The sequence below is a fragment of the Micromesistius poutassou genome (genome assembly GCF_964030765.1).
Source record: "Micromesistius poutassou genome assembly, chromosome: 15".
Classification (NCBI taxonomy): Eukaryota; Metazoa; Chordata; class Actinopteri; order Gadiformes; family Gadidae; genus Micromesistius; species Micromesistius poutassou.
The window spans coordinates 9,175,916-9,203,292 of NC_140285.1; the positions used below are offsets into that span (position 1 = coordinate 9,175,916).

The 27,377-nt window shown below is 45.1% G+C and overlaps 2 protein-coding genes and 1 non-coding gene across 4 annotated transcripts; all 3 read left to right on the top strand.

The window, feature by feature from the left end:
* Positions 1 to 3,593: 3,593 nt before the first annotated feature.
* On the top strand, positions 3,594 to 12,423 carry camkvl (CaM kinase-like vesicle-associated, like; the record flags this gene model as incomplete). The annotated part of the gene is made up of 10 exons (XM_084479205.1): positions 3,594 to 3,694; positions 4,472 to 4,603; positions 4,924 to 4,998; positions 6,910 to 7,048; positions 7,790 to 7,910; positions 8,551 to 8,626; positions 8,714 to 8,850; positions 9,086 to 9,164; positions 9,277 to 9,364; positions 10,939 to 12,423. The coding sequence occupies exons 1-10, from the start codon at positions 3,600 to 3,602 to the stop codon at positions 12,421 to 12,423; spliced, it is 2,427 nt and encodes an 808-aa protein (XP_084335331.1). The 5' UTR covers positions 3,594 to 3,599.
* A 1,560-nt stretch (positions 12,424 to 13,983) lies between these two features.
* Positions 13,984 to 27,153, top strand: uba1 (ubiquitin-like modifier activating enzyme 1). Of its 2 annotated transcripts, none has more exons than XM_084479705.1 (26): positions 13,984 to 14,153; positions 17,120 to 17,233; positions 17,334 to 17,392; positions 17,503 to 17,671; positions 18,018 to 18,152; positions 18,245 to 18,351; positions 18,508 to 18,598; positions 18,695 to 18,827; positions 18,921 to 19,018; positions 19,109 to 19,255; positions 19,366 to 19,542; positions 19,761 to 19,868; positions 19,964 to 20,044; positions 20,426 to 20,578; positions 21,159 to 21,324; positions 21,537 to 21,733; positions 21,922 to 21,986; positions 23,277 to 23,472; positions 23,587 to 23,661; positions 23,780 to 23,969; positions 24,094 to 24,182; positions 24,285 to 24,377; positions 24,804 to 24,995; positions 25,428 to 25,529; positions 25,618 to 25,718; positions 25,908 to 27,153. In XM_084479705.1, exons 2-26 carry the CDS (start codon positions 17,120 to 17,122, stop codon positions 26,041 to 26,043), a joined length of 3,174 nt encoding a protein of 1,057 aa, XP_084335831.1. In that variant the 5' UTR covers positions 13,984 to 14,153; the 3' UTR covers positions 26,044 to 27,153. The 2 variants fall into 2 exon arrangements, with proteins under 2 accessions (XP_084335831.1, XP_084335830.1); XM_084479704.1 differs by lacking the exon at positions 13,984 to 14,153 and adding an exon at positions 15,547 to 15,743.
* Positions 25,215 to 25,335, top strand: LOC311360309 (small nucleolar RNA U6-53/MBII-28). The gene has a single exon (XR_014638403.1). It is a non-coding gene; the product is annotated as a small nucleolar RNA U6-53/MBII-28 (small nucleolar RNA).
* Positions 27,154 to 27,377: the final 224 nt, after the last annotated feature.

Here is a 27,377-nt window from a genome sequence, read left to right on the forward strand (position 1 = left end):
ACATGCTTTGAACTATAGTGACCACGCAACCCAGAATAAACATAAAGAGTTTATTGTAATCAAGGGTAAAAATGGTATAGCATAAAAGTAGTCTCTGCGCAGAGAGGCCAGACAACACGACAAGCATACAAAGGTTGAAGTGCTGTGGTGTGCCCCCGGACAGTGGGCACACTCCAGTGTTGAAGCAGGGAGTATTGCTGCGTCTGAGTCAGTCGAGGCACTCTCAGTTCCCGTCAAGGGCGATAAGCGCGGTGTAAACAGTGAAATGGTTACTATGGATAATAACTAAGGGGTCACAGAGTCGAAAGGGCCTTGCAAAAAAACATGTCTCACTGAAATGTCCATTACTACGACATGGACAGCATGCTGTCACTGACACAAACACACACACACACACACACACACACACCTACACACAAGCACACACATATGCATACTGTTTATCTCTCCCACACACACAAATACACATGCACACTCTCTGTCTCTCTCTCTCTCTGTTTCACTCACTCACACACAAATACACACACACACACACACACACACACAGACACACACACAGACACACACACATTCTTCTCACTCACCCAATGCTGGGAGATTGAGAAGAAATCTGCCTCTGCAATTTCTGAGCTTCAAACTTTCCCCATTGTCACAGCCATTGCTTTATGTATATATACAGTATATGTATCTCTTTTCAGTATGATGTGCAGGGTTCAGTTAATCTCTGTCCTCCTCTGTTATTCTTCCAGTTCTTCCACTTCATCATTTAAGTCTTTCAAATAAAACACACTCCATTCAAGTAAATAGGCCAGACTGTTCTGCTAACGGTAAACAATGAGAATGTCTAGTTTATTTTCCTGAGATTTTTTTCTCCTGAATACTGAATAGGTCTATGCCTCATTATGTTTAAATAGATAAATAAATTATGAATAAACCAAAACATTTTCTCTGCCTATCTTGGCATGAAACTCAACCAACCATCATATAGCTCATTCGCATGTTTTGATGTTAGCATTAAATCAGGCTGTATCAAGTGTAAATGTATTCAGCATTATCCAGCTGTGCCTGCAGGGAAGGTACATTGTCAAATGTACCCTTTACATTTGTGTTACTTACAGAGAACGGCCTGTGAAGCTATAAGATTCAGAGGCACTGGGAGATGATGATATTCAGTTCACTCTTCCCTCTCTGTCCTAAAGAAGGAGGACAACTATAAATAAAACAAGGTTTTCCGTCAAGGAAATGGATGTTGGTTTGTGTGAAGGCCACAGAACCTTTTCAGCTCAAAGCCACTGTTACTGGTTTGTATAGAAATCGTATTGTGTACAGTCGTCCACACCTTTTGAATTTATATATTATAAACCTACTGTTTCTCGTTATTTTCTATTTGGATTTTTCATGTAACCTTCCAGTTTATCTAGGCAGGTCTACCATGCACACCACCATATGGCACTCTTATTTACCATAAATAAATAAAAAGTATGCTCCAATAAGTAGCAGACCGTTCCCACATTCCTATTTATGTCCACACATGTGATGCAGAAATCACACCTGCAAAACCCTCACACGAACACACACACAAAGAAATAGGAAAAACACACACACACACACACACACACACACATAGTGAATCCCAGATGTCTGGATTAGGTGGACAGATTAGAGATTACGGCCAGCATACGGATTACACAGTTCTCCACAACCCAGCCTCCCGCATAGCTCAGAATCACTTCTGGCAACATCATCTACATCAGTTATATTACACACACACACGCACATGCACACACACACACACACACACACACATGCTCTCTCTCTCTCTCTCTCTCTCTCTCTCTCTCTCTCTCTCTCTCTCTCTCTCTCTCTCTCTCTCTCTCTCTCTCTCTCTCTCTCTCTCTCTCTCTCACTCACTCACTCTATCCCGTACACAAACAACATCATCTGGCGTCCGACGTGCCGTATTTTACAGACTGCTCCGGCTAGCTCTGCCGACATTAATCTAATTCCTTCCTCAAAAATCCTTTAAACTCTCCACCCCTATAGGAGTCAGGGTTAGAATAATGCGCCGTACATCTGGCATAGAAATGGGACTTGTGTGTAACGCATCCGTAAAAGGCGACGCGAGTGAATGATGTGGAAAATCTAATCACTCAAGTGAGGGGAAGGAACCGTAAGAGCGATGGTGTTTCTGGGGAAATCTGTCTTCCCGCAGCACCCGGTGGTGCTTAATGGACGTGATGAGAGGCGAGCGCACTGCCCTGGGACGGGGCTTGTTGTGTCGGAGAGCGAGATCATGCCACGTCGATATCACAGTCATTATCTACAGACGGTGCGGTTTCCCCACCATGGCTCCCTGATCCATTTGTTTATCGCTCCATTTTTGATGGCGCATAGAAATATAATCTTAGGAGACATTAGGATGACTTTTGACCGGGCATCCCAGAAATGCGGGTGAGGCAGCAGAAAGTGCAGGTTGTACAATTTAGAAAGAGATTACCTTTTATTTTTTAGAAGAATAAACTGACAAAGGATATAAAGAGAGGATATCTATATAGACAATATGAGTGAAATAAAGTTAATGGTAAAAAGAAAACCTCAAATCTCAGTTGAGGTATACATTATTGACATATGCTACATTATTGAGCTTTTACGTTCTACATAAGTGTCTTAATATGAATTCCAAGAAGAGCGAGGCATCTCTTGGTGATGCACGGTGGCTGGGCCACAGTTAACATTAACTAAAGAGGTGGGTAAGAACGGCTGAGCTAGATCAGAAGGCAAATCCATCTAAATCCACAGACGTGTTCAGGAACATAGACATGCTAGAACCTAGTCACACCCCATACACATACGCACACACAAACACACACAAAAACATACACTCAACACACACAAAAACATACACACACAGAGACACACGCATGCACACACACACACACACACACACGTAGACACAGGAAAAGCACATGAAACACAAAAAGCAATGTATAAATAAATAACTAGACAGAGAAATAAACAAGCAGTTGCTGCAATTAAAATCCCATGCTGTCAACGTCTTCCAAGGCCCTGAAGTGATTGCACATTGAGGCCAGACAGCTGCTTTTAGGGCCCCGCCCACATGTTTAGGGGGCATTTTTCCACTTTAAAGTTCAACTTGGACTGAACAGACGTTTGACTGTAGTGGAGTAAGGGGTAACAGCTAGGTGAGAAGCTGCACTTTTCTTTGGGGAGTGGCACGCAGACAGCGGCAGGACCCCGGGGGAACGCGTAGCGAGGATGCATTGTGTGCATTGTCTCTGACTATTGTCTATGCTTCAAAGACATTAGCCACTGCAGTCTCAGAATGCTTCCGATTTGTGACCCTGATGACATTTTCTGAAATCCCGACCATCTGAATGTTTCTGTTTTTTGGGGATCCAGTCCAATATTCAATTCGACTTTGATTTTGACTCGTTCCACAAAGTGTCCTTTTCTAGGCGTTTTTTTCACTAGCTCTATGCATATTCATTACAGTGTTGTTATAAGATGTGTTATACCTGCATACCTTGATAGTGGGTTATTCTCAAGGCTTCTTGTTCACCTGTTAGGTGGATGCCGCCATGCCATTTGGATGCCTTGCCCTGCGGGATGGGCGGACCTACAGCAACATGTCTGACGTCATTGACAAATACGAGATCGGACAGGTCCTCAAAGCGTAAGCATTGTTTCCTTGACTGCTTTCTCTTGGGAAATGGGACGTGATTTCATCATTGATGCTGACTTGAAATTATAAAAGATCCGGTGAAGGACATAATATCAATTGTTCAGCGGGTCAGTAGACTCAAGAGAAGCATATTTCAAAGATGAGCAAATCAATTGTGTGCACATACTTTGGTCATCAGAGCAAAGGCAAAGGCAGTGGAGTATAATTAATTCACTCTTGGACACATTTTCAAAGAGTGGTGGTATTCTCTGTGGTGCTTCTCTGTCTAGCCCGTTCCCATGCACCTTATCTAGGACTTCACCTCACACGTAAACAAACGCATGCATGCAAGCCACACAGACACACACACGCACACACACGCACGCCACACAAACACACACAAACACACACACACACACACACACACACGTACGCACACAGTACATTGCTTTTATGCAAAAAAAGGCTGATTCATTCAAAGAGAATAGTGTGTTGAGAAAACAGCCACGTGTTTTGGAGAACTTTAATAAGCACTTACAATATAGATCAACTTTGTTATGCCGTTATCGTCTTCCCACTTTACCGTTTAGCATAGTCAGAAAACAAACGTGTGACAGGGGGAGGATGAAAGGGAAATTAGGCCAAACCCATGCTGTTGCAACACCAATAAGAGTGCTGGATGTTAGATAGTATTACAGTGAAACATATTATTTTACATGTCATTTTACATCTATAGGATATATATATATATCAGTCTATATATATATCTATCTTTTTTTTCCTGTGCAGGAAAGAGTTTTGTGAGCTGTGCCTGGCAAAGGACAGACAGACAGAGAAGGTGTTTGTCTGTAAGAAATTCCTGAAGAAAGATGGCAGGAAAGTCCGCAAGGCTGCCAAGAACGAGATTATGATCCTGAAAATGTACGTGCTCAGTCGGAAGGTTGACAGATGGAATGACTACAGTAGGATGCAGGACCGAATGCATTCAGCAAAGGAGAGACATAAATGGATATGAGAAGATAAGGGGACGTTTCTTTTGTCTAGAGATATCGCCTCCTATTTCGCTGCAGAAGCTGTTTAGAACTGCTCTCAGATTCAACCCAGGTGTCTGCTTATTAAGTCCGTCCAGAAGTGATCTCAACCCCAATGGAACATCTTTTTGTGTGCATGTCCTAACCTTTTACATCAATAGATGAAACACTCTTAGTGTTTGAAAGATTTGGTCTTTTCTGTTTTTCCAGGGTCAACCACCCAAACATTCTCCAGCTGATAGACACATTCGAGACTCGGAAAGAATACTTTATCATCCAGGAGCTGTAAGTGCTTATTTTACAGACCTTTTCCTTTGTGTGTGTGTGTATGTCCATGTGTCTGTCCAAGTGCAAAATAGCTTCATGTTGTTTACTACCGTGTAGAGTATGCATATAAAGTATGTATGCAGTTATTATAATTTCTTAACTAGAGTTCAGAGAATGTTGCTCTAAGATGAAAGTAATTATGACAGATATAATTGCATGTTGCCATGCAATGTAAAAGCATGATTGAGTTGTAAAAACAACAAAGATATACAAACATTTGCACAAGTCGGAAAGACAAAAAGGAGAAAGACGAATTGTAAGATGCACATCCATCAGGTCCCAAGACGGGAACTTGGCTACGACCTCTTATTACTGTGTGCTTTGGTACCCCCCTTAGCAACAGAGGATGATGCTAGTTTTGATGAGATATTTGCTTGTGGTAACACTCCCATCATTGAGTGGCCCTAAAGCACTAATATGCCATAAGAGACCTCCACAGGGACCACAGGATCAACGCACGGGCGCTACTGAATCATACCCACTTGTAACCACACAAGTACTTTTTTCACCTTTTGAAATTGTAATTTAAATATCATTTGAATTACATAACATTGAGTGAAAACTAGACTGGAATAAACCCACCTCTGTTGGTGTGTGTGTCTGTGTGTCTGTGTCTTTGTGTGCATGCTAGCATCAATCAATATTAAGGCTGACCTAGAAGCGTGTGTGTGTGTGTGTGATTGTATGTGTGTGTGTGTGTGTGTGTGTGTGTGTGTGTGTGTGTGTGTTATGTAAGGTTTATCAGGCAGTCTAGGCATAGTCAGCAATTTTCTATTATTTCCTTGTTTTTCCACCACTCTAGAGCCCCAGGTAGTCTATTTATAGTTTACACAAAATACTGTCTGGGAAAACTGTGAAACAATCCAAAACAAAAAAGAGAAACATACATCCAGAAGAGCTGACATTCACACAAGGCCCTTCTGGGATGTCCATTTAAACATCCATCCATCAGCGATATGTCTGCTCTCTCCCCGCTACGTGTTGCAACCTCAAATGATAAAAAACGAGTTGTGAAGCAAAAGGTTAAATGTTAATTAATACATTAATACAATACTAACGTTTAACCTGAATCAAGAATGATAACAAACAACAGTTTTTATATTATACACATTTAGTATTTTGACACATACGAAGCTTACCAACTGTGCTTCCTTGGCACCTAACCTAGAAACCCTTCTATAAATGGATTCGGACCGTCCTTCCACTGGCTTGGCAGGTCGTAGGACTAAACAGAGCATGTGCAGCACAGAAAATAAATGACTCCTTAAATAAGCAGTTCATAAAAGAAATATGGAAAATATATTCACATAAAATCTTCTATGAAGCCTGTGTGTGTGTGTGTGTGTGTGTGTGTTTGTCTGTGTGTGTGTGCGTGTGCGTGTGTGTGTGTTGCCATGAAATTCAGGTTGGGGATCTGGATGTGAAAGTTGAGTTGAGGACGTTGAGCCGTTGCAGGCAGTCACTATTGACTGTGAATGTTAGAGTTTATTAGTCCTTAATATCCAACACGGTTGCCCAGGCAATCACTGTCCTGCTCAGGGCAGTGCATGATTATCACTGTAATCTTTTTTCATCTCCTAAAGTGAATCACTGAAATCTGAGTACTACATTTCAATTGCATGTTGAATTGCCTGCCAGGGTCAGATCTGGGCTCAGGGACACCGGTTACTGGAGTTTGTACGACAAAGTTGCTTTGTCAGGGGTGCATCAATGGTATGAATGCCTAAAATACCTAAAATGAAATAACAAGAATATTTGTTGTGCTTGTATTGTGTGTGTGTGTGTGTGTGTGTGTGTGTGTGTGTGTGTGTGTGTGTGTGTGTGTGTGTGTGTGTGTGTGTGTGTGTGTGTGTGTGTGTGTGTGTTTAGGGCCACGGGAGGAGATGTATTCGACTGGATTCTGGATCAAGGGAATTACACAGAGAGGGATGCCTCCAACGTAATCAGACAGGTGCTGGAAGCTGTGGCCTACCTGCACTCTCTCAACATAGTCCACAGGAACCTGAAGGTGTGTGTGTCTGGCTATCGATCATATGTGTGTGTCCATCTGCTGCCCTGTTTACAGGAGAGATACATCTATAATCCATCAACTTTAATATATTTATATACTACATAGGCTTAGATATAGTGTTTATTTCAGTCCATATCTGGCTTTTATAATTGCAGTTATTCCAATATATTGTTATCTAAGTTAAAAGTAAAAATAAAACATTTTTTTAAATCTTTTTTAAGATGCCTTTTTCCTGTCTCAGAAAGCAATTTTGGGTAATTAGTCAACAGCCTCTCTATGGAGACAGGTAAAAGCAATACACAGCTGCCTCAGTTAATTACTTTAGACACTGCCTTAATAGTCGCACACACACACACACACACACACACGTCTTTACCCTGTTAGGAGAAACTATCAGGTTTCAACCTCCCCCTACTGGTAGAAAATGGTACCTCCCCTCCTATAACCCAGACTCAACTTTGTTCAATAAAACAATTACAGTGCAACTAAGGGGAAGTATTATACCAGCACTATTAGTGCAATTAAAATAAGATTGAAACCCTGCTCAAATCGTTTTTGCAAAATCAGCTGAACTGGAACTGGAGGGCTGTTATTTATGCACTGTATATTGGGATATTGGGTGGAAGCATATTTGATTGTGTGTGTGTGTGTGTGTGTGTGTGTGTGTGTGTGTGTGTGTGTGTGTGTGTGTGTGTGTGTGTGTGTGTGTGTGTGTATGCGCCTTACCTTGTGTTACAGCTGGAGAACCTGATGTACTACACAGAGAACAACCACAACAAAGTGGTTCTGCGAGACTTCTACCTCTCTAAATTTGAGAACGGATCCATCACAGAGCCCTGTGGAACGCCAGAATATCTCGGTACATTCCACCGTCATGCGTATCTCCCCCCGCCATCTCTCGCACTCATTGCTGCATTATTTCTTGGCCTTGTGCTTTGACTTCTGTTTGGTATTTCATAACAGAACATCTTCCACTTTGTTCTTTTATTTGAGAGCCCTAGCAGACAGGAGGACCTTTGAAATTCATCTGTGATGATGTGTCAGACGGTCGCTAGATAAACTGTCTGGGTGGGTAAGATGATAGAGAGTCGCTTCTCCTTACCCTCCTCTCTCGTCAGTTCCTCCTCCTGTCTGCTGCTTGCCTCGCTGGGAGATTCATGCCAGGCCAGCTTGGCGTGTTGTGCTGAGTTGGTTTGGCCCCAGTCGTCCCCCATTAAGGGCCAGGACAGTCATTCATAACACTGGGCCAAGACATCGGAAGCATAAATAAGGAATCAGGGCACAGGCCTTGGGCGAAGAGAGATATGGCGGGATTTGGTTTGTGCAGGCTAAATGATGAATTTGGCATATTAGTGTGAAAATGTATTTTTAGCTAAACCCCCCCCCTGTGTGTGCGTGTGTGCGTGTGTGTCTGTGTGTGTGTGTGTGTGTGTGTGTGTGTGTGTTGTGTGCCTATGACTCTCTGTCTGTCTCGTTCCCTCCCTCCCTCTTTGTATTAGCTCCTGAGGTGGTGGCACGTCACCGGTATGGCCGGCCTGTGGACTGTTGGGCTGTGGGTGTTATTATGTACATACTGTAAGTCAACATCACGGTTACAACACCAAAATCTTCCTTGGATTTATCACAAATGTGATCTGATCCATGCTTAATTTCTTGTTTCAGCCTATCAGGTAACCCTCCATTTTATGACGAGACAGAAGAGGAAAACACAGATCTACACAACCGCATAATTTTCTGTCGCATTGTTGCTGGCGAGTTTGAGTTTGACACGCCATACTGGGATGACATCTCACCCGCTGGTACGGTCTTTATGCATCAAGCAATAAAAATACAACTGCAACCATTTGCGTAACTGCTACTTAACTTATACTCCAAGTAGTCAAGGACAATTAAGATGATGTTCATTATGTGCCCTAAAGGGCTATTTTGAGTTAAGGGGCTGTTTACTCTTTTACACCATCCTTTGCAATTTATATTGCGTTGTATACACTTCCGTAGAGAATTCAAGAAACATTTCTTGCCCGTTGCCTTTAGCTAAAGAACTTGTGTGTCGACTGATGGAGGTGGACCAAATGTTAAGAATCACAGCACAAGACGCACTGTGGCACGAGTGGTGAGCACGCACTCACACACTCATGCATAATCACGCATACGACTAACTCATTTTCCTTCTCAATCAACGTGACCCATTTTTTACTTGAATAATTCTGTGCCCTGTTTGTCAGGATTTCAGGGAACGGGGCTTCGGAGAAAAACCTAAAAGACGGAGTGTGTGCTCAGTTTGAGAAGAACTTTGCCAAAGCCAAGTGGCGGGTGAGAATTCGTTAACATTACTCTTCCTCCGGCAGTAAAGGTTGATAATAACAACCAAGAGCAGGAATAACAGCTGTAGGTGCCAGGGAAAAGAGGAATGGGTGGGCAATACAAAATTGCATAGATATATTGATACTAAGTGTGATGGAAATGTCCCCATTGAAGATAATGATGATTGGTTTATATTTCATCACAGCTATATTCTCTGCTCTTATCCTAATGTGCAATTCAGTACAAAAGTACCTTTTGTATTATGCAGATATTACAAAAGACACATGGAGTTATAGAAAGAGGCTATCATGAATAATGGTGTTATTGGAGTTTTTCGACGATGGATAACGAGGAGTTAACGAGTATGTTAATGATTCTCTAATAGCACACAAAACCTTAGTATAATAACATTCTGCTCTCTCCCTCCATGTGGTTCCCAGGAGCTGAAGGTACTGTAGCTCAGTGTGTGAGAGGCTGGGAGGCCAGAGTGTGGGCAGAAACTCACAATCAGCCTAGCATGACTCAATACAGAAATGCAATGCGTAGTAACGCCTAGTTGTCTTGTAAACTATACAATAGTGACTATAATTTACTGACCACCAGAAAAACGGATCAAAAATGGATTTAAAAAAATGTATCCATTGAATGCTACCTTTGACAGATGTAGGGCTGTATTGATCATGCTGGAGATGGTGAGGCTCTCTTCATTAGCTCTGGTCACACCCACTGCTTCTTCAGCCTGTCCCAGAAGAGTCCCATCCACTCTGCCCCTCTTATCTTCATAAGATAATACTCAGACGTTCCGAGTGGCCTTCTTCTCTGTCCCTTCCCTGCTCCTCGTCTGCACTCATCTATTATTATACAACTATCGCAACCAATCGAAAACTGTGAAAACCTTTGGTGAAACCAAAATGGCAATGGTAACTGTAAAGAAAGGCTATTCACGCCTGATAACTCATTTAAGATCAGTGAAGATGAGGACAATTTGAGTGTCTACCAGAAAAAACAAAGCCACAGTGGACTATTGGGATGCTGTTTTTGAAGCAATTCTGGCCCTCTGTCATTCCTCTGAATTGGTTTTCCCGTTTCATTGCCCCATACTGTGCCTCAGTGTTCTAGTCAAGTCAAGACATACTTGACGCCCTTAAGAATTTACGCAGCCAAGCCATCGTGTGATTGGTGACACAGGTAAGTGTAGACATGGCTTTCCTGATTCCATGGGAGCTGCTATCTGGATCTTCCCTTACCCTCTGATATGGTCCAGGCAACTGAGAAAGAATTGTTCTGTGGGTGGTTTTATACCAAACCTCGTATGCCTAGGCCCCTTGAATTGTGTAGCTGTCAGTTCCCTCCATAAAAGACACCTCACAAACTACACTGTCTATTCATGGTTCCTGGACAGATGTTTTTTTGTCAAATGCTTGTCTTTAGCGCTTCTCCGTGTTGCTTTGCTAAAAGCAACCAAGTACAGGAAAGTAGCTTTTTGCACTAGCTGTTTATCAATAAGTCACTGTTTATGATTAGCATCTCTTCCTCTGATAGTTGTGGTCTCTCTCTCTCTCTCTTTCTCTCCGCCTCTGCAGAAAGCCATTCGCGTCACCACCTTCATGCAACGGCTGAGAAACACTGAATCAGTGGTCGACAGTTCAGCAGAGGGGCAGGTAGGGGAGGAAAAGGGGGAAGCTGATGGAGAGGGTGAGCCGCAGGGCAGCAAGGGGGAGAACCAGGGAAAGGGGGAGAGTGAAGACGACGTGACAACAAGTAGTGTCTCTTTAGAAGTAACTGTTGAAAATTCGACATCGAGTATGGCCCAGGGGGAGGGCAGCACTCTTGATGAATCAACAAGCTTTAGCGTAGGTCCATCTTTGGACATTTCCCAATCAGACACAGAGGAAAGTCTTGTGCAGTCTAGTCAGCTGAACTCTGCTCCGAAACCTAAAGAGGCGGGAGAGAATAACGTTGGGCCAAAGAAAGCAGCTGATGATGGAAGCAGGAGGATGGCCGTCAATTTGGGCCTCAATAAACAGGCTGCCGATCTCAAGCCGGCCTCAGTATTGACTACTGACCCAGCAGCCAATGCAGAAAAGATCCACAAAACGGCCTCCCCTGGCACTAGCATCAAAGGGAAGATCGCTGCTACACTCCATGGCAATACTAGCACCCCTGCAGGGGCTAGTGCACCTGAGAGGACTCCTGCGGTGCAGGGGGAAGCCAAAGCGGAGAGCGATGGGAGTTGGTGTCAGACTCAACTCCCAGAAGCAATGGCAGAGAGACCCGCTGTTGGCTCTGTCGTGCCAGGGGTGGAGGCTGCAGTGAGCAGGGATGTAGTCGCCGGGGAGAGGTTAAGGAGTGATACAAGTCCCATGGTCAGGAGGGACAGGGATGTTAGGAAAACTGACAGATATAGTGCTGAGTATCACCTGGAAGGCACTGGCCCGACACCGGGTCACGGCTCTTACACGACAGGCAGTTCAGCTAGTCTGGGCCGCCACTCACCCCTTTACCATCCAGATGTGGGCACGGTGGGGCTAGGGATGTCGGGGGCCTACGGGAACCCCTACAGCTCCCTGTATGCAAGCGGAGGCGTGGGACTGTACGGGACGGGGCTGGACCACGGAGGCCGAGGACTCGCCGGGACGGGGAGCAGCAGCAGCTCCACCAGCGACTGGCAGATGGACAGCGTGATCGAGCAGATCGAGAAGCAAATGGCGGCCGTGCTGGAGAAGATCGAGGGAGACATGCCGTCGTTACTCGAACAGATCAGTGACTGCCCCGCCGAGCCGCCACGCGCACGCAGCGCACACGCCTCCCCGGCGACCTCTCGCGCGCGGACCTCGGCCGCCGCTGCCGCCCAGTCGACCACCCCTCCGCCTCTTCCCACCTCTCCCAGGCCCCCGCTACCTTCTCTCCCTCACCTCACTATCCCTCCTCCTTCCTACCCTCCACCGTTCCCGCCAACGCAGGCTTTAGGCCAGGGTGGTGCGGAGCAGGAGGAGAGAGATGGGCAAAGGGCGGCCGCTCGCTCCAGCCAGTCGCCCAGAGCCATGCCTATGGGCAAGGGACTATGAAGAGAGCACAGGCTGGGAGATACACATGCCATCATGGACATTGGATCTATTGACACTTCCTCATCCACAATAGCATTTACGTTAACCCATTTATCTGACTCTCGAGGAAAGGTTAGCCATGGCATACTGTTTGTTTGTTTGTGGGCTATTATTGTTTCTATAGAAAATACACATTATGTCGGTCATTAGCTCTTTACTGCATTGCATTGCTCTCTCCGCCAGAGGGTGGATGATCAAAAAGCATTGTGTCTGTAACAGATTATGAGACAATTGCAATATGCATAACTATGCTGTAGGTTACTTTATATACATATAAGAGAAAGGCAATCCCTACACATGTAGAAATTTAAAAAACGGCATGGTATACAAATACGGAATTTAAAGTAATTCAAGGTGAAAACTCTATTATTACCAACAGCTATTTTTGTACTAAACAAGGTGATAAACCCAAAATAAGATATATCATAACTTGCTTTGTCCCTTACAAACTGTAAATAACTTGATTTTTTTCCCTGCTATATCACTCTTGACTTTTCATGGCCAAACTATGTATTTATTTGAATTACGCAAATCACCTGTCTCTTACGTATATCCTTTTTAAAGTTTATGTAGCCATTTCCTAGCTCTACCATGTAACCATGAGCTTTGAATCAATAGACTACCTGTACATAATTATGGAGGATTTCAGCTGATCAATTGAGCTTTTGTGCTTTTTGAGCTTTTTACATTCATCCTTTTGTATATCAAGTTTAATTTCTTGCCGCAAAAAAAAAGTTAAATGCTTTGTATGATTAATATAAATAAAATATATATACATATTTAGACACAAACAATACTGGATACAGCCATTCTATTGTTTTTTTCTTCAGGCCATCTACTATACAATTCCTCATAGCATTTGGTGTGCATTACTTTGTTTCGTTGATACTATTGGCTTATGTTACCTGGACTGTGCAATGCTCGTTTCCCCCTCAAAGCTTTAAAATGTGTTGTCTTTCTAAAATTCTTTCTCTTTTGATATGTAACATATGATTACTCATGTTTACTTCTTCAAACGTATGTGGCTCCTCTTTTCCTGTGTCTCTGTATTTGTGATGTCTTTCAATTAAAGTTTAAAAAGTGTTGGTTTACTTTGGACAATTATTATTTGCCTTCTGCCTTTGCATTCAAAGTTAATCCATAATTCAAATCGGCAGATAACCACAACGGCGTAAACGATTTTGCCGTTGTGGGTACGAGTTATGCCTACATGTCCCATCTGTCCATGCGTATTGGACTGGCCTATTAATATCTACGTGTGGGGTTCGTTTTTATTGAAATATATTTTAAGATACAATAGTATATACCCATGCCGTTATGGTAAAATGAAATACAAATTTAAATAATATAATGTATCCTTGTTAAAACGTACACTTGTAAAACCTTTATAGTTAAATATGAATCATTTACATTTTTAGCGGCACCCCTGACATAGACGTCGGTTGATCCATCGCCGTGCACATGTTGCTGCTTTGCTTTGCTATCAACTGAAATTGTGGTCCTGAGACGCTCGTGCTGGAACAGCCGGGCAGGCACTCGTCCAGAAGCTCACGGAGAGTCACTCAGATCCCGCCACCCTGTCAGACTTCTGGGGAAATCTGTAGAGTTGTCACATTTGTTGTCAGATTTCTTGTTTCAATACAAAGCGTATTTTTTGATACTCCCTATCAGGCCGAGTAAGATCGGATGTGGTAAGTTCTGCACACTTGTGTACGCTAACGTATTGGTGCTGGTAGCTTCAGCTACATTGCTAAGGTTAGCTCGTCTGCTAACGGGATGGCAGAGAAAATGCTGGGTTGGTTGTGTAGCTCGTCCGCTAAGCTACATGGGCTAATAACTACGCAATCGTGAAGACAACGAGAATGGGTGGTTATTTCATGGCAGCGAGCGTTTCAAACGGCCGGGAATGTGTGTCCTGCATCATACCTCCTTGACTAAACCCTCCGCTCGGCTGGGACTAGTGTTTAGTACTGGTTTGCAATATGGATGTGCACATTAGAGGAACCTAAGTCCATTCAGTGGCCATCAACGCACTTGGTGAATACAGCTTCTTAAACCAAACGTTGGCGTTAAGACAGTAAATAACTTAAGTTGCTGACCATATTTAAACTTGGCCATGGGGCACTTAAGCAAGTCCACGGTGACCACAGTCATTGTGGTTCATTTGTGTTAACTGATGGATCTGTTTACTGTATTGTTGGCCAGTTATTGTATGCCAATAATGGCAAAAGTATCCCGTTTCGGGCATATTTGAAAGCATGCTGTGATTTATGGGGAGGTGGATGCTGGGATCCCCTAACATGTGCACAAGAGAACAAGCGGCCCGTTTCCTTGGGCCTTTGTCATTTGGTAGACACCCCCTCCCCCAACACTCCTCCTGCTGCAGGAATGCTCACCCCTAACCTAATATGTCTGGGTCTATAAAGTTAGCATCATCATGGCATGTTACAGTGGCATCTGATGATCTGTGTATATGGTGGTATCTTGGTCTTTTTGAATGTGTATACATGGATGTGAACGTATTGCACATCTCTGGTCGACATTATGGTGGGATAACAATTAAGCAGGTGCTACACGCATGGCCTGATTCAGCTTCATATATATTAAATGGCAAGTTGGCCCAAGTCTGTAAGACGCCATGTGGCTTAAGTCTGCAAAGGGGTCAGGTTGACAATCTCCCTGACACAAAGATGCTGCGTTTAACCTTTCGTGTTACATAAAACCATCGCCAGTTGCTTTGCAGCGGTGTCTTCAGCATTAGGGTTTCAAACCTGACACAGCACTGGTACACATGGATTATTACTATATTTAAAATGCAGAGTGGTCCATGATAACCGGTGTTTTTTGTATTGCCGTTTGATAATTTCTCTACTTCATTGTTGAGCTACGGTGCCCAGGAAGCTTTGGTGCCACACATTTTCTGCCAGAGGCGGGATATACACACACAAGGGCTCACAGGCCAATGAGAAAGGAGCGGGTAGAGCAGCTTCCCTTGCTGGTGCACATCTCAGCCTCTGCGTCACAGCCTCCGCCCCTAGGCTCCGCCCCTTCTCTCTATCTGCCATTTTGGTTTTGTTCCCTTCTGCAGTCGCAAAGCCAACAACACGATTACACAGGACTCGGCGAGACGACATAGTGACTCGACAAGATAGCGAAGACTCTTTGCCCCGCTACGTTTTTTAATTTCCCGAGCTGTGCCATCATCATCCTCCTCATCTGTTGTTGACGTCATAAGCAGAGCGAGGTGGTTTGGTTTGAGAAGGGCCAGGGAAGGATTATTGGTAAGAAACCGATCAATGGGGAGCGGGTGCAATGCTAGTCAATCGTTTGCGAAGATGTCTCGTTCAAATTCATAAGTTCGGTTTGTTTTGGGCCGACCAGCCGTACGTCATTATGAATGTTTATATCGGCCAGTAATCGTGTTTTCGTGATGATCATGACGACGGTGTTTTGTATCGCAGCGTGCAGCCGCTAGCTAGCCAGTGAAGTTGTGTTCCGCACTGGATGAGGCCTGGACCCGCTGGGGGAGAAGCTGTCAGGCTGCTGGGTTTCTTTCTGCTTCTAAGTTATTAATGCTCCGATCGGGTCCAAAAGTGATCCATTGCTAAATCACTTGTGTTACCGTGGTTAACGACCCGCTACTTCCATGTAGGGGTCAGATTCTGAAATAATAGATGACAGTAGCTACTTTTTAAAAAATATATCAAAATTGGTTAACAGCAGCAAATCAAGTTTGTGGAGTGAATTGATATATTTATTGAATGTCCACGTTTTCGAGGCCTACATCACTGACATTTACTTTAGTTTCAATAACGGAATTAAATGTAACCTATTTTTCTTTTTTATCAAGCCTGACTTCTCCCGATTTAAGTTTCATTATCGTTACAACGGACGGGTTAGTGTGGATCAATCTGAGTTTCAGGGCGGAGGAAGCCGCAGAGGATACCAGATTTAGTTATTTTGACTATTTTCTGGAATGAGCGCCATGTCGAATTGTCCGGCCGTAAAATAAATGTATATCTTTTTGATAGTTGTGCTTATAGTTCTGTTGGCTTTGACGGGTCATTGCGTCTACACCTGCCAGGCATTGAAGTGTTGGTGCCTTTACCGCAGTGAAGTTTTAATGATTCAGCTGTTTTGTGGAAACTGGGTAGGCGGTCCTTGTATGTCATAAACAATACCGGTACACAGACAAGCAACTCTGTCCGATAATGAAAGGACTGATAATGCTGCTATTCATGTCTCTTCCCAGGGCTCAGTTCGTTTTCTACTAGATTTGTGCTTGGCTTAGAGCCAGCCCAGCTGCTCTCCTGGAAATCCCTTCACCAACATGAAAAGGATGAAGTAGAATTTAGCCCTTCAGCTTCTTAATGCATTTTATTACTTGGAATTGGAAACAATTATTTCAACATTTTGTCTGAAATCACAAAATTTGAAGTGTTCAACTATCTCATTGTAAAACTAGCTAATGGATAATATTTTGGTCACCATTGTTACCACCTAAATACATTTATCTGATGTTACCCATCTACTTTGTTTGGGTAAAAGCTATTGATACAATACGTCAACATAGGAACTGTCCAGTGCTGAGGTGCGTCAGTGGAGATTAATTGCAATTAATTTGGAACGGACGCTAATTCTGGGTTGTGCACCGCAGATGTCCAGCTCGCCGCTGTCCAAGAAGCGTCGCTTGTCAGGAACGGAGACGAAGACGGAATCCAACTGCTCCTCCTCAAACTCTAAAACGGAACTGCCCCACACACCTGCCAACGTAAGTGTGACACCCGCAAGCACGGTCAACACTTAAACAGAGACTCTCTTAAACTGGTACACTTATTAACTAAAAAGCCTCCTCTGTTGTCCATCTGCAGGGTATGGCTAAGAATGGCAATGATGCTGAGATCGATGAAGGGCTGTACTCCAGACAACTGTAAGTCTGTCACTGAAAACCACACCCAACACAAGTTATGTCTTCCTGGTGGAAAGACTGAATTGATTGAAATACTTTGGTCATGTCTCACACATTGTGTTCCCATTTAGCTATGTTCTGGGCCATGAGGCCATGAAGCGCATGCAGAACGCCAAGGTGCTCATCTCTGGCATGAGAGGCCTTGGAGTGGAGATTGCCAAGAATGTTATTCTGGGAGGAGTCAAAAGTGTCGCCGTGCACGATCAGGGTTTGGCTGAATGGAGAGACCTCTCCTCACAGGTGTGCATCCATTTTTGACTTGCAAATCATTTAATAGGCCTGGATTTAAATAAGTTGAAGTGATAGAAGTTGCCCTTACTGGCCGGCACTGACCTACATTCAGCAGTGTGTGGCTCGTCCCAGGGCCACATAATGATGATGATAGAACCAAGATCTTGAGGGAGAACGCCAAGCTCTATCTTGACCCCTTTTGAACTTGGAAGTTGAGTTCAGGCTGCTGCCTTTTAGCCTAATTAAAATTGTTGTGTGCAGTGTAGTAGACTGGTTGTGATGGCAATGTAATATTTGTATAATGTCACTCACGTTTTGTATTTCTGGTATGTCTTTTGTTTTTGCTCTGCTGTAGTTCTACCTGCGGGAAGAGGATCTGGGTAAGAACAGGGCCGAGGTGAGCCAGCCCCGTCTGGCAGAGCTCAACAGCTATGTCCCTGTGGTCGCCTACACAGGAACCCTCACCAATGACTACCTGACTCAATTCGAGGTATTCACTTTTGGTATAACGGCAACACTGCATTTTCCATTCGTCCCACCATCAAAGGCCCTTCTTTGAATGCAATGTCACTTTCGTCTTAGGTGGTGGTGTTGACCAACTCCTCACTCGAGGAGCAGCTTCAGGTGGGAGAGTACTGTCACAGCAAAGGCATCAAGTTGGTCATCGCAGACACACGTGGCCTGTTTGGGTAAGCCTTCTGCGCCTTCCCCCGGGGTCAGCCGTCATCCTCTGTCAAAGCAGCCGCCTACCTCTTCCACCTCTGTCTGTAAAGCTGTGTGTGTGTGTGTGTGTGTGTGTGTGTGTGTGTGTGTGTGTGTGTGTGTGTGTGTGCTTTGTCTTGCAGTCAGTTGTTCTGTGATTTTGGGGACGACATGGTGGTGTTCGACACCAACGGAGAGCAGCCTCTGAGCGCCATGATCTCCATGATAACCAAGGTGGGTCCCTCCGCTCGCCCTGCTGGTCCGCAGTGCTCTCATGAGCTTCTGAAGGAGCCAAGTGAGATGACTGTGTGTATTCATATTCTTTTGCAGGACGCCGCCGCCGTGGTCACCTGCCTCGACGAAGCCCGCCACGGCTTCGAGAGCGGGGACTTCGTCACCTTCACCGAGGTCCAGGGTATGACGGAGCTCAACGGTTGCACGCCTGTTGAAATCAAGGTTCTTGGTACGTGATTTGTTTGTTCACTTAGTTCCTGTGTGTGCTGATGTATTATTGGATTTATTCTTTATTCAAATGACTGTCTGTTGTGTTCGACAGGCCCATACACGTTCAGCATCTGCGACACTACTGGCTTCTCTGACTACATGAGAGGAGGAATTGTGTCCCAGGTCAAGATGCCCAAGAAGATTTCCTTTGTAAGTGACTCACTCTCTATTTCAAGCCAAGATGGCCCAGTGACATGATGATGACACTTTGAAAAAACTGAAATCCTTGTTTCTTTGCAGAAATCCTTCCCCTCCTCCTTGGCTGAGCCAGAGTTGATGATAACAGACTTTGCCAAGTTTGATCGTCCAGGACAGCTCCATGTAGGCTACCAGGCTATCCATGCTTACCAGAAGAAACACAGCAGCCTGCCCAAGCCTTGGTGCCGGGTGAGCCTCCACTCTGCAGCTTCTGACTCTCCATGACTGCAATCAAAGTTGGCCACTGCAGTGTATTTCGTACTTTAGTAACATGCTGACCTTCTTGTTTGGTTTTCCAGGCTGATGCTGATGAGATTGTAGCTTTGGCTAAGGAGGTGAACTCTTCTCTGACCGGTTCAGCAAAGGTGGAGCAGCTTGATGAACCGCTTATCAAGAAACTGGCTTTCGTCGCTGCTGGCGACCTTGCACCAATCAATGCATTTATTGGTGGGCTGGCTGCACAGGAAGTCATGAAGGTAATTCTTGAAACAGATTAAGGACAGTACACCCAATCCAGGCGATTGGGGCATGTAAAAGGCATTTTGCCCTTAAATTTTAGGTCAATACTTAAGTCCTCCCCAATCAGTCAGGTTGTATAAGAGCAGTGCTGTCTGCATGTCAGGACACTTCTTGTGGTTGCATTATCCCTGTAACTTTTCCTAAGTTATGTGGTTATGTTGGTTTTATTGTTCAGGCGTGCACCGGAAAGTTCATGCCCATTATGCAGTGGCTGTACTTTGACGCACTGGAGTGCCTGGCGGAAGAGGAAGGAGTGTTGCTCTCAGAGGAAGAGTGCGCACCTGTAAGTGCCCATGTAAACGCGCACTCCAATAATCTCACCAATAAATCAGTGACCGAAACTGCACCTCACCTCTCCTTATCTCCCCCCTCCCCCAGAGGAACAGTCGTTACGACGGGCAGATTGCAGTGTTTGGCACCAAGCTGCAGGACATGCTTGCCAAGCAGCGCTATTTCCTGGTGAGTCAGCCCGTCGTGAAGTTATGAGAGAAGTTTGCTTGGGTCTTGTTTCTGGGTGTGCTATACAGTGTTCTGGAAGGATCGGATAGAAATAGAAATCCCCAGCTGAATAATCTGGTGTTTTAAAGAATGGAAAGGACAATTTAAGAACCTCAGAATGAAGTCAAATGTACCTGTTTTGTCTGGCAAGCAGCCAAGAAACACTTGGTGTTTTAATTTATTATTTTAAGACACAATGCTACCAAATAATGGAACGGATGAAACTGTAAGCAATCTATTTAGAAGTCATTGTCACTTAGTTTTCTCTTCTGTCTGACTTGCTATTGACTTAACAAAACTGTTGTTATAATGTCAATGTTCGACCCAAAATGTGACGGTTAGGTGGGAGCAGGTGCCATTGGCTGCGAGCTGATGAAGAACTTTGCCATGATGGGGTTGGCCAGTAAAGGAGGCGAGGTCATCGTGACCGACATGGACACCATTGAGAAGTCCAACCTCAACAGACAGTTCCTCTTCAGGCCTTGTGATGTCACGGTCAGTAGCAGCAAACCTGTTGTCTTGACTCTGACGAAAAGCAGACTCCACGATACTGTTCATTTTGAGCACAATGCTAGAGCCTGTGCTGCATTGCTGGGATAGTATTCTCTGGGTTGAATTACATTGAACCTCCGCTTTCCTATTTGTATTATTCAAGTGCATCCAAAGCAAGTTTTACTACATTATGTGGCTCAGGAGCCACATAATATAGTAAAACAAAGGGCTGTTGTAGTCAAGCAGGAGAAACTCTCCTGATTGATGGACTGTCTGACGAGCAGGTGCAGAGCTGTCAAAGAGGAAATGAGCCAGAAAGCAGTTGTAAAAGCCACCTGCAGGATGTAGGCCTGCAGCACAAACCTCAAAGCACTGTCTTGATTTTCTTTTCGTTTTGTCAAGCTTTTTGATTCAGGTTGCATTGGCAGCCTGATTCCGCATTAATTCTAAGAAAGGTCATTACATAAATGTCCTGCAATGGTGTTTTCAGTTAACTTGGCTTTATTTTAAGTGTACGCAGAATATTTTATTATGGAAAAAGGTGTAGATAATCTCTTCAAATGTCGTTCTTTGGGCTGTGCAGAAAATGAAGAGTGAGACTGCGGCGGCGGCGGTGAAGCTCATGAACCCCTCCTTCAACATCAGGGGCCACCAGAATCGCGTGGGCCCTGACACGGAGCGGGTCTACGACGACGACTTCTTCGAGAGCCTCCACGGCGTGGCCAATGCACTGGACAATGTGGACGCACGTAAGGGAGCGCTCCTCAATGCTATGCATTCTGTTTTCAAGGGTTACCTGCATGTAGGCCTCCTGACTGGGCAGGTGCGTCATCAAGGCCCTGGGCTGATTCAGACTCCTATTCAAGGACTTGATGTGGAAGTATAAATTCCCCTTTTGGCTCACTGTAATTAGGTTGCCTCTTTTTTTTTTTTTCTTTTCTCTGTGCAAATGTGTCTGCAGGTATGTATATGGACCGGCGCTGCGTGTACTACCGCAAGCCCCTGCTGGAGTCAGGTACTCTGGGCACCAAGGGCAACGTGCAGGTGGTCATCCCCTTCCTCACAGAATCGTACAGCTCCAGCCAGGACCCTCCAGAGAAGTCCATCCCCATCTGCACCCTCAAGAACTTCCCCAACGCCATCGAACACACACTACAGGTCAGCAGGCCAGACGCAGACGTCAGCCCATGGTATTCCCTTTAAGAGCGTGCGGGGAGCACATCCTTGAAATGGGTCTTCTTTTAGCGCTTTCATACGTTCTCTTTATTTGGGCTATTTGTACCACGCATACACCCTGAAGCTGTGTTTGCACTGCTCTCTAACCTGTGTCCTCTCTCCCTGTTTAGTGGGCACGCGATGAGTTTGAGGGACTATTCAAACAACCTTCAGAGAACGCAATGCAGTATCTCACGTGAGTCCCCCCTTCCTGCTGACTATGGGTGTTGGGAACTATGACTGGGTGGACACGGCACTACAAGGTGAAGTGGTTGACGAAGCCCAGCCAATCTCACTTTGACCCATCATGACTAGACTGTGGCCAGCAGTGGAGAGCTTTAACACAGAGCTGGGTGCAATGTTTTACTTTGTTGCCCAGCAACGCTTGCTGAGCAACAAAGTAAAACTAGGTGTGGTTTCCACTTTGCCAAAACATTTGGTTTGGAGGAAGAATGTTCTGTCATCCACTTTGAAATTGCTTTGCAATATAAAAGCGAGGTCTCAATTGATAAGATGCAACATGATTGAACCTTGAGTGCTTGGATATGTGCCTGTTTATATTTGCCGCTTGTATTTTACAATAAAGTAGAAAATGTGATGTACAGAGGATGTTTTACAGACAGGGTGACGATTAGCAACAGTTTCCATTATTTAAGGAAATAATGCAGACGCCTCGGCAGGAATTCTCAGTGTAGACCAATAGACTTGTCGACCCGCCCTGCGAGGGCTTCAATGCAAGAGGATGCGACTGCCCTGTGACCACTGATCCCTCAACTATGCAAAAATGCAAGGCCAAAGCCCGCTGAACAGTTGTCAGACACAACACATGCTCTCATTTAATACATTTAATATCGTCTCACGCCTGACCGATATGTATGTGAGGTAATTCTTTTGGTCCCCGTAAAACAAAGAAAAAGAGGAAATGCTTAAAAACAAACTACAATATTACGTTTTAATACTGTGTAGAGGAAGTCTGCATCCATTTATGTTCTTGCAAAGAACGTGCCATTTGCGAAAGAAAAAGGGGTAATCTGTTCGGGTGCCAACAAATTCAAAAGATGTTGGCACCAGTGCCAACTTTATTTATTTCAGATTAGTCTTGTTTTAAAGACTCAAGAGTACAACTTGTACAATGTTTCCAAACGTCAAGCGCAATGTCCTTGATATTCAGAAAAAATGTAATTGAATATCATTATCAGCGACCTGAAAGTGTTGCATGTATTTGGTTTTCGCAGAAAGCCATTTGGTTTTGCAAGCGGATATCCCCAAACTAAAGACTAAAAACTAAATGATTTGTGACCATCTGCTGCTCGGAAGACTCTTGCCATCAAAGAATCAGTCGCCAACTGGTTGGGACCTCGTGTCTTTTGTCTCGCAAGACATTTTACTCACACTCTGTGTGGATCAATACATGACATGGCCTGTGGCTTGACTCTGTATGTAGCCACTAGCTCAATGTGTGTATTTATGCTTCTTCTCCTCACAGAGACCCCAAGTTCATGGAGCGTACTCTGAAGCTTCCAGGAGCTCAGCCCCTGGAGGTGCTGGAGGCGGTCTACAAGACCCTGGTAACGGACTGCCCCCACAGCTGGGTGGACTGTGTGACCTGGTCCCGCAACCACTGGCAGTGCCAGTACAGCAACAACATCCGCCAGCTGCTGCACAACTTCCCCCCAGAGCAGGTGCGCCTACCCTCATTGCTTCACTTCAAAGAGGGTCCAAATACGGTTTCATCATTGCCTGTTTACTTGAAGACGGCATCAAAATTGATAGGAGCTGTCTTTTTGATTTTACAGCTGACCAGCTCTGGCGCCCCCTTCTGGTCCGGCCCTAAAAGGTGTCCCCACGGTTTAGAATTCAGCACTGAAAATGTGAGTTTCCTCAACTGCCTTGACATCGGTGCATGACCTTCAGGACACATCGTCCCTCTTCTTCCATAGTCGCGTGCATTTCTACAGCATTTATTTATTTATTTTTAATCCCTTCCAGGAACTACACATGGACTACGTCATGGCCGGCGCTAACCTGTACGCCCAGACGTACGGCATGCCTGGGAGCACAGACCGCGCCGCCCTGGCCAAGATCCTGCAGGAGATCAACATCCCCGTCTTCACTCCCCGCTCGGGTGTGAAAATCCACGTGTCGGACCAGGAGCTGCACAGCGCTCACGGCTCAGTCGGTGAGGCCTTTCTCTGATCGGGCAACACAGACATATTGGGGACCCGGTTAAAAGGGGTGTTGGGGTCCACTGGGAGAAATCCGTCCCCACTCTTCTTAACTGTTCTGTGTGTTTGTGTGCACAGATGACTCAAGACTGGAGGAGCTTAAGACGCTGCTGCCCAACTTGGAGTCTACTAACAAGTTCAAATTGAACGCCATTGAGTTTGAGAAGGTAACGCCGTTCACCCACTAACTCATCGTACACACACCTATATTATTCTGCTGCAACACCCTGCCCATTTAAAGACATGCTAATTGAATTGTTTTTCTGCAGGATGACGACTCTAACTTCCACATGGACTTCATCGTGGCCGCGTCCAACCTCAGAGCGGAGAACTACGACATCCCACCTGCGGACAGACACAAGGTCGGGCCACATGGTCTTTGTTAGGCCCTAAACCAGCTAGGACGGTGTGGTCTTAAGATGCAGTTGTTTTAAATACAACTCTACATCTTGGCTACAGAAGGCCTTTTGAATAGATTAGTAACACCAATAGGTCAAACCCTTTGCCACAGGTACGGATCCTTGCTGCTGCTGCTAATTGAACACGCACTTTTAAGCTAGAGGCTATGGGTCAGATCAATGGCGGAGTAGTTTTCATAGTGATGAGGCATTTTTAATTTTAGTGCAGCTAGGGCTGGTGTTACGCTTATTTGATCAGTCTAGATTATCAATCAGGGGCAGGCGGAGCCACCTTTTGGTATAATCCATTTTAAATTTTTTATTTAATTAAAACCCCCACTTCTCTCTCCTGGGGTATTAATTAATCAAACGCTTGTCTCTCCTATTCAGAGCAAGCTGATCGCCGGTAAGATCATCCCGGCCATCGCCACCACCACGGGCTCCGTGGTAGGCCTGGTGTGCCTAGAGCTCATCAAGATCGTCCAGGGACACAAGAAGTTGGAGTCGTTCAAGAACGGCTTCATGAACCTGGCGCTGCCCTTCTTTGCCTTCTCCGAGCCCATCGCTGCCCCCAGTCACAAGGTAAGGGTTGACACTCTTGTGCTTAGGTTGCTTATGGTATTTTAAATATGGCCATCAAACTCTTTCTATTGACATGAGGCTATTTGGGCTATTTTAATGAATTTGGGATTCTTAAATGTATTTTTATGGGGAAACGCAAGTCTTAAATACCTGATGGTATGTTTTGTGTGGATGAAAATCAAAAGGAAAAAACTTTGCCGTTTGGTAAAATGGGTGGATCTCCTGTGATGAATCAAGCCATGCTAATACTGATACAGCAGGCGGGCACGGTGTGCCTGCCTGCTGTATGTGAGTTCAACTGAACTTCTCACGCTGATGGTTTCAGTGTGGGCTGAGGAGAAGTCTCTCGGGGCGTATCTCGGTCTGTCGCCTATCACACAGGATGGACTAGTGGAACACTAACCTCTCTCTCTCACCCCTGCTCTGACGCAGTATTACGACAACGACTGGACGTTGTGGGATCGCTTCGAGGTGAAGGGCATCCAGGCCAACGGCGAGGAGATGACCCTCCGGCAGTTCATCGACTATTTCAAGGTACGTTCCACGGACCCTCAGCACGTCCCTGGCAGGTTTTGTTCTTGTGTTGAGTTGTGTAACCCCTGCGCTTCTTCCTTGTGCGCAGAACGAGCACAAGCTGGAGATCACCATGCTGTCTCAGGGCGTGTCCATGCTGTACTCCTTCTTCATGCCTGCTGCCAAACTCCGAGAGCGACTGGAACTACCGTAAGTGTCCCTGGGGTTTTTGACGTGGCGACGTCTTGACTCACGCTGACTCACGAGCACAGTTTAAAAAACCGAGAAGCGGAACTCAGTGGTCACGTTTGCAAAGCGTCTGCTAAATTGACTCGTGGGCAGTGTGGACCTTTTTTTTCTTTTCTTTTTTTAGTAATTTTCTAACTTTGTTTTCCTCAGGATGACTGAGATTGTGACCAAGGTGTCCAAGAAGAAGCTGGGCAAGCACGTGAAGGCCCTGGTGTTCGAGCTGTGTTGCAACGACGAGACGGACGAGGACGTGGAAGTTCCCTACGTCAGATACACCATCCGCTGAGACGCATGCACTTACACACACTTACACACACTTACACACACACACACACACACACACACACACACACACACACACACACACACACACACACACACTGGGGGAGAGAGGCAGGGTGGAGGGTGGGTACAGCCACGGGTTTTGGGGGAGGGGCAGTCTGATGTCTTGTCGGCCCCATGGGGATCAATCAGTTCTCCCCGAGGCTCGTGGTTGTAGCCCGGCGCCCGTTTGTACATAAGCTCAGCTGAGCTGACCTTTCAAAGGCTGTACCTGTCCGCACGTTGGGGAGACAGTGCACGGCTGTGTAGACAGAAGTGTTGTTAGTGGTGGTGGGGGGGGGGGGGGGGGGAAAGGCCAACCTGTTTTCCAGCCCTCTAGTGAATCTCTACCAGAACCATATTCCCACCCAGTTTGACAATTCCGCGCCTTAGTGTTTGCCTTCCCTTTGTGCCTCACAGCCCGGCCACTGTCTCTCTAACCTCCTCCGAGCTTCTCTCTCCCTCTAGGCCTCGGTAACTCTTCAACAGGGCACCCCCTTTTTATCTCCTCCAGCCCTATCTTATCTAGACCTACATTGCGGCTTTTTTCCACAAACACAAGTCATGGAAGTTATACAAGTTTCTCATCTCAAAAAAATTGTAAAAGGCAATTAAGATTTATTTTCATTATTATTGTTGTTTTTTTTACTAACCGAAATTTGGACCTTCCTAATTCTAATTGAGATTGCAAATTGGAATTGTTAGATGATATGCAAATGAAATGTCGCTGACAGTATAATAATCTGAGTGGCTGCGCCAGGACAAGGGCCCTAGCAGACGTGAACCAGACCCCACCCCTCCCCCCCGTCTGTGTCTGTCAGGTCACCTGCGCACCAGCTTTCAGAAAAGCACTTGCACATGACTTGAGTTTCCACTTATCTTTATTTTCCATGTGGTGTTTATTTTTCTATTTTATTTGGAGGCAGAATTGTGGTGCACAAACCTAGTAGATCACAAACTGTCTTCTTTCTACTTTGTTAAACTCCAGATGATATTACAGTGTAAGAGCAAGGCAATGAGTTGTATCCTGGAATGGGAGCACTTCATGTGATAGTGAATAAACATGTTAAAGATGTGTCTGTGTTTGTCTTCATTTTGTCTATTTGGTTTTGAACGTCTTTGTCTCAAAGTGTGGTTTGAAATGTGTGGGTTGTGTTCTATTGAATTTAAGATGTCACTTGCTCGTCAGAATTTCACCTACTCCCGGAAATGTACGTCCGACTCAGCAAAACATCTATGATTTGAATTGACAACCAAACTCGCAAACTTTTACATTTTGTTTCCCTATTGATTTAATCA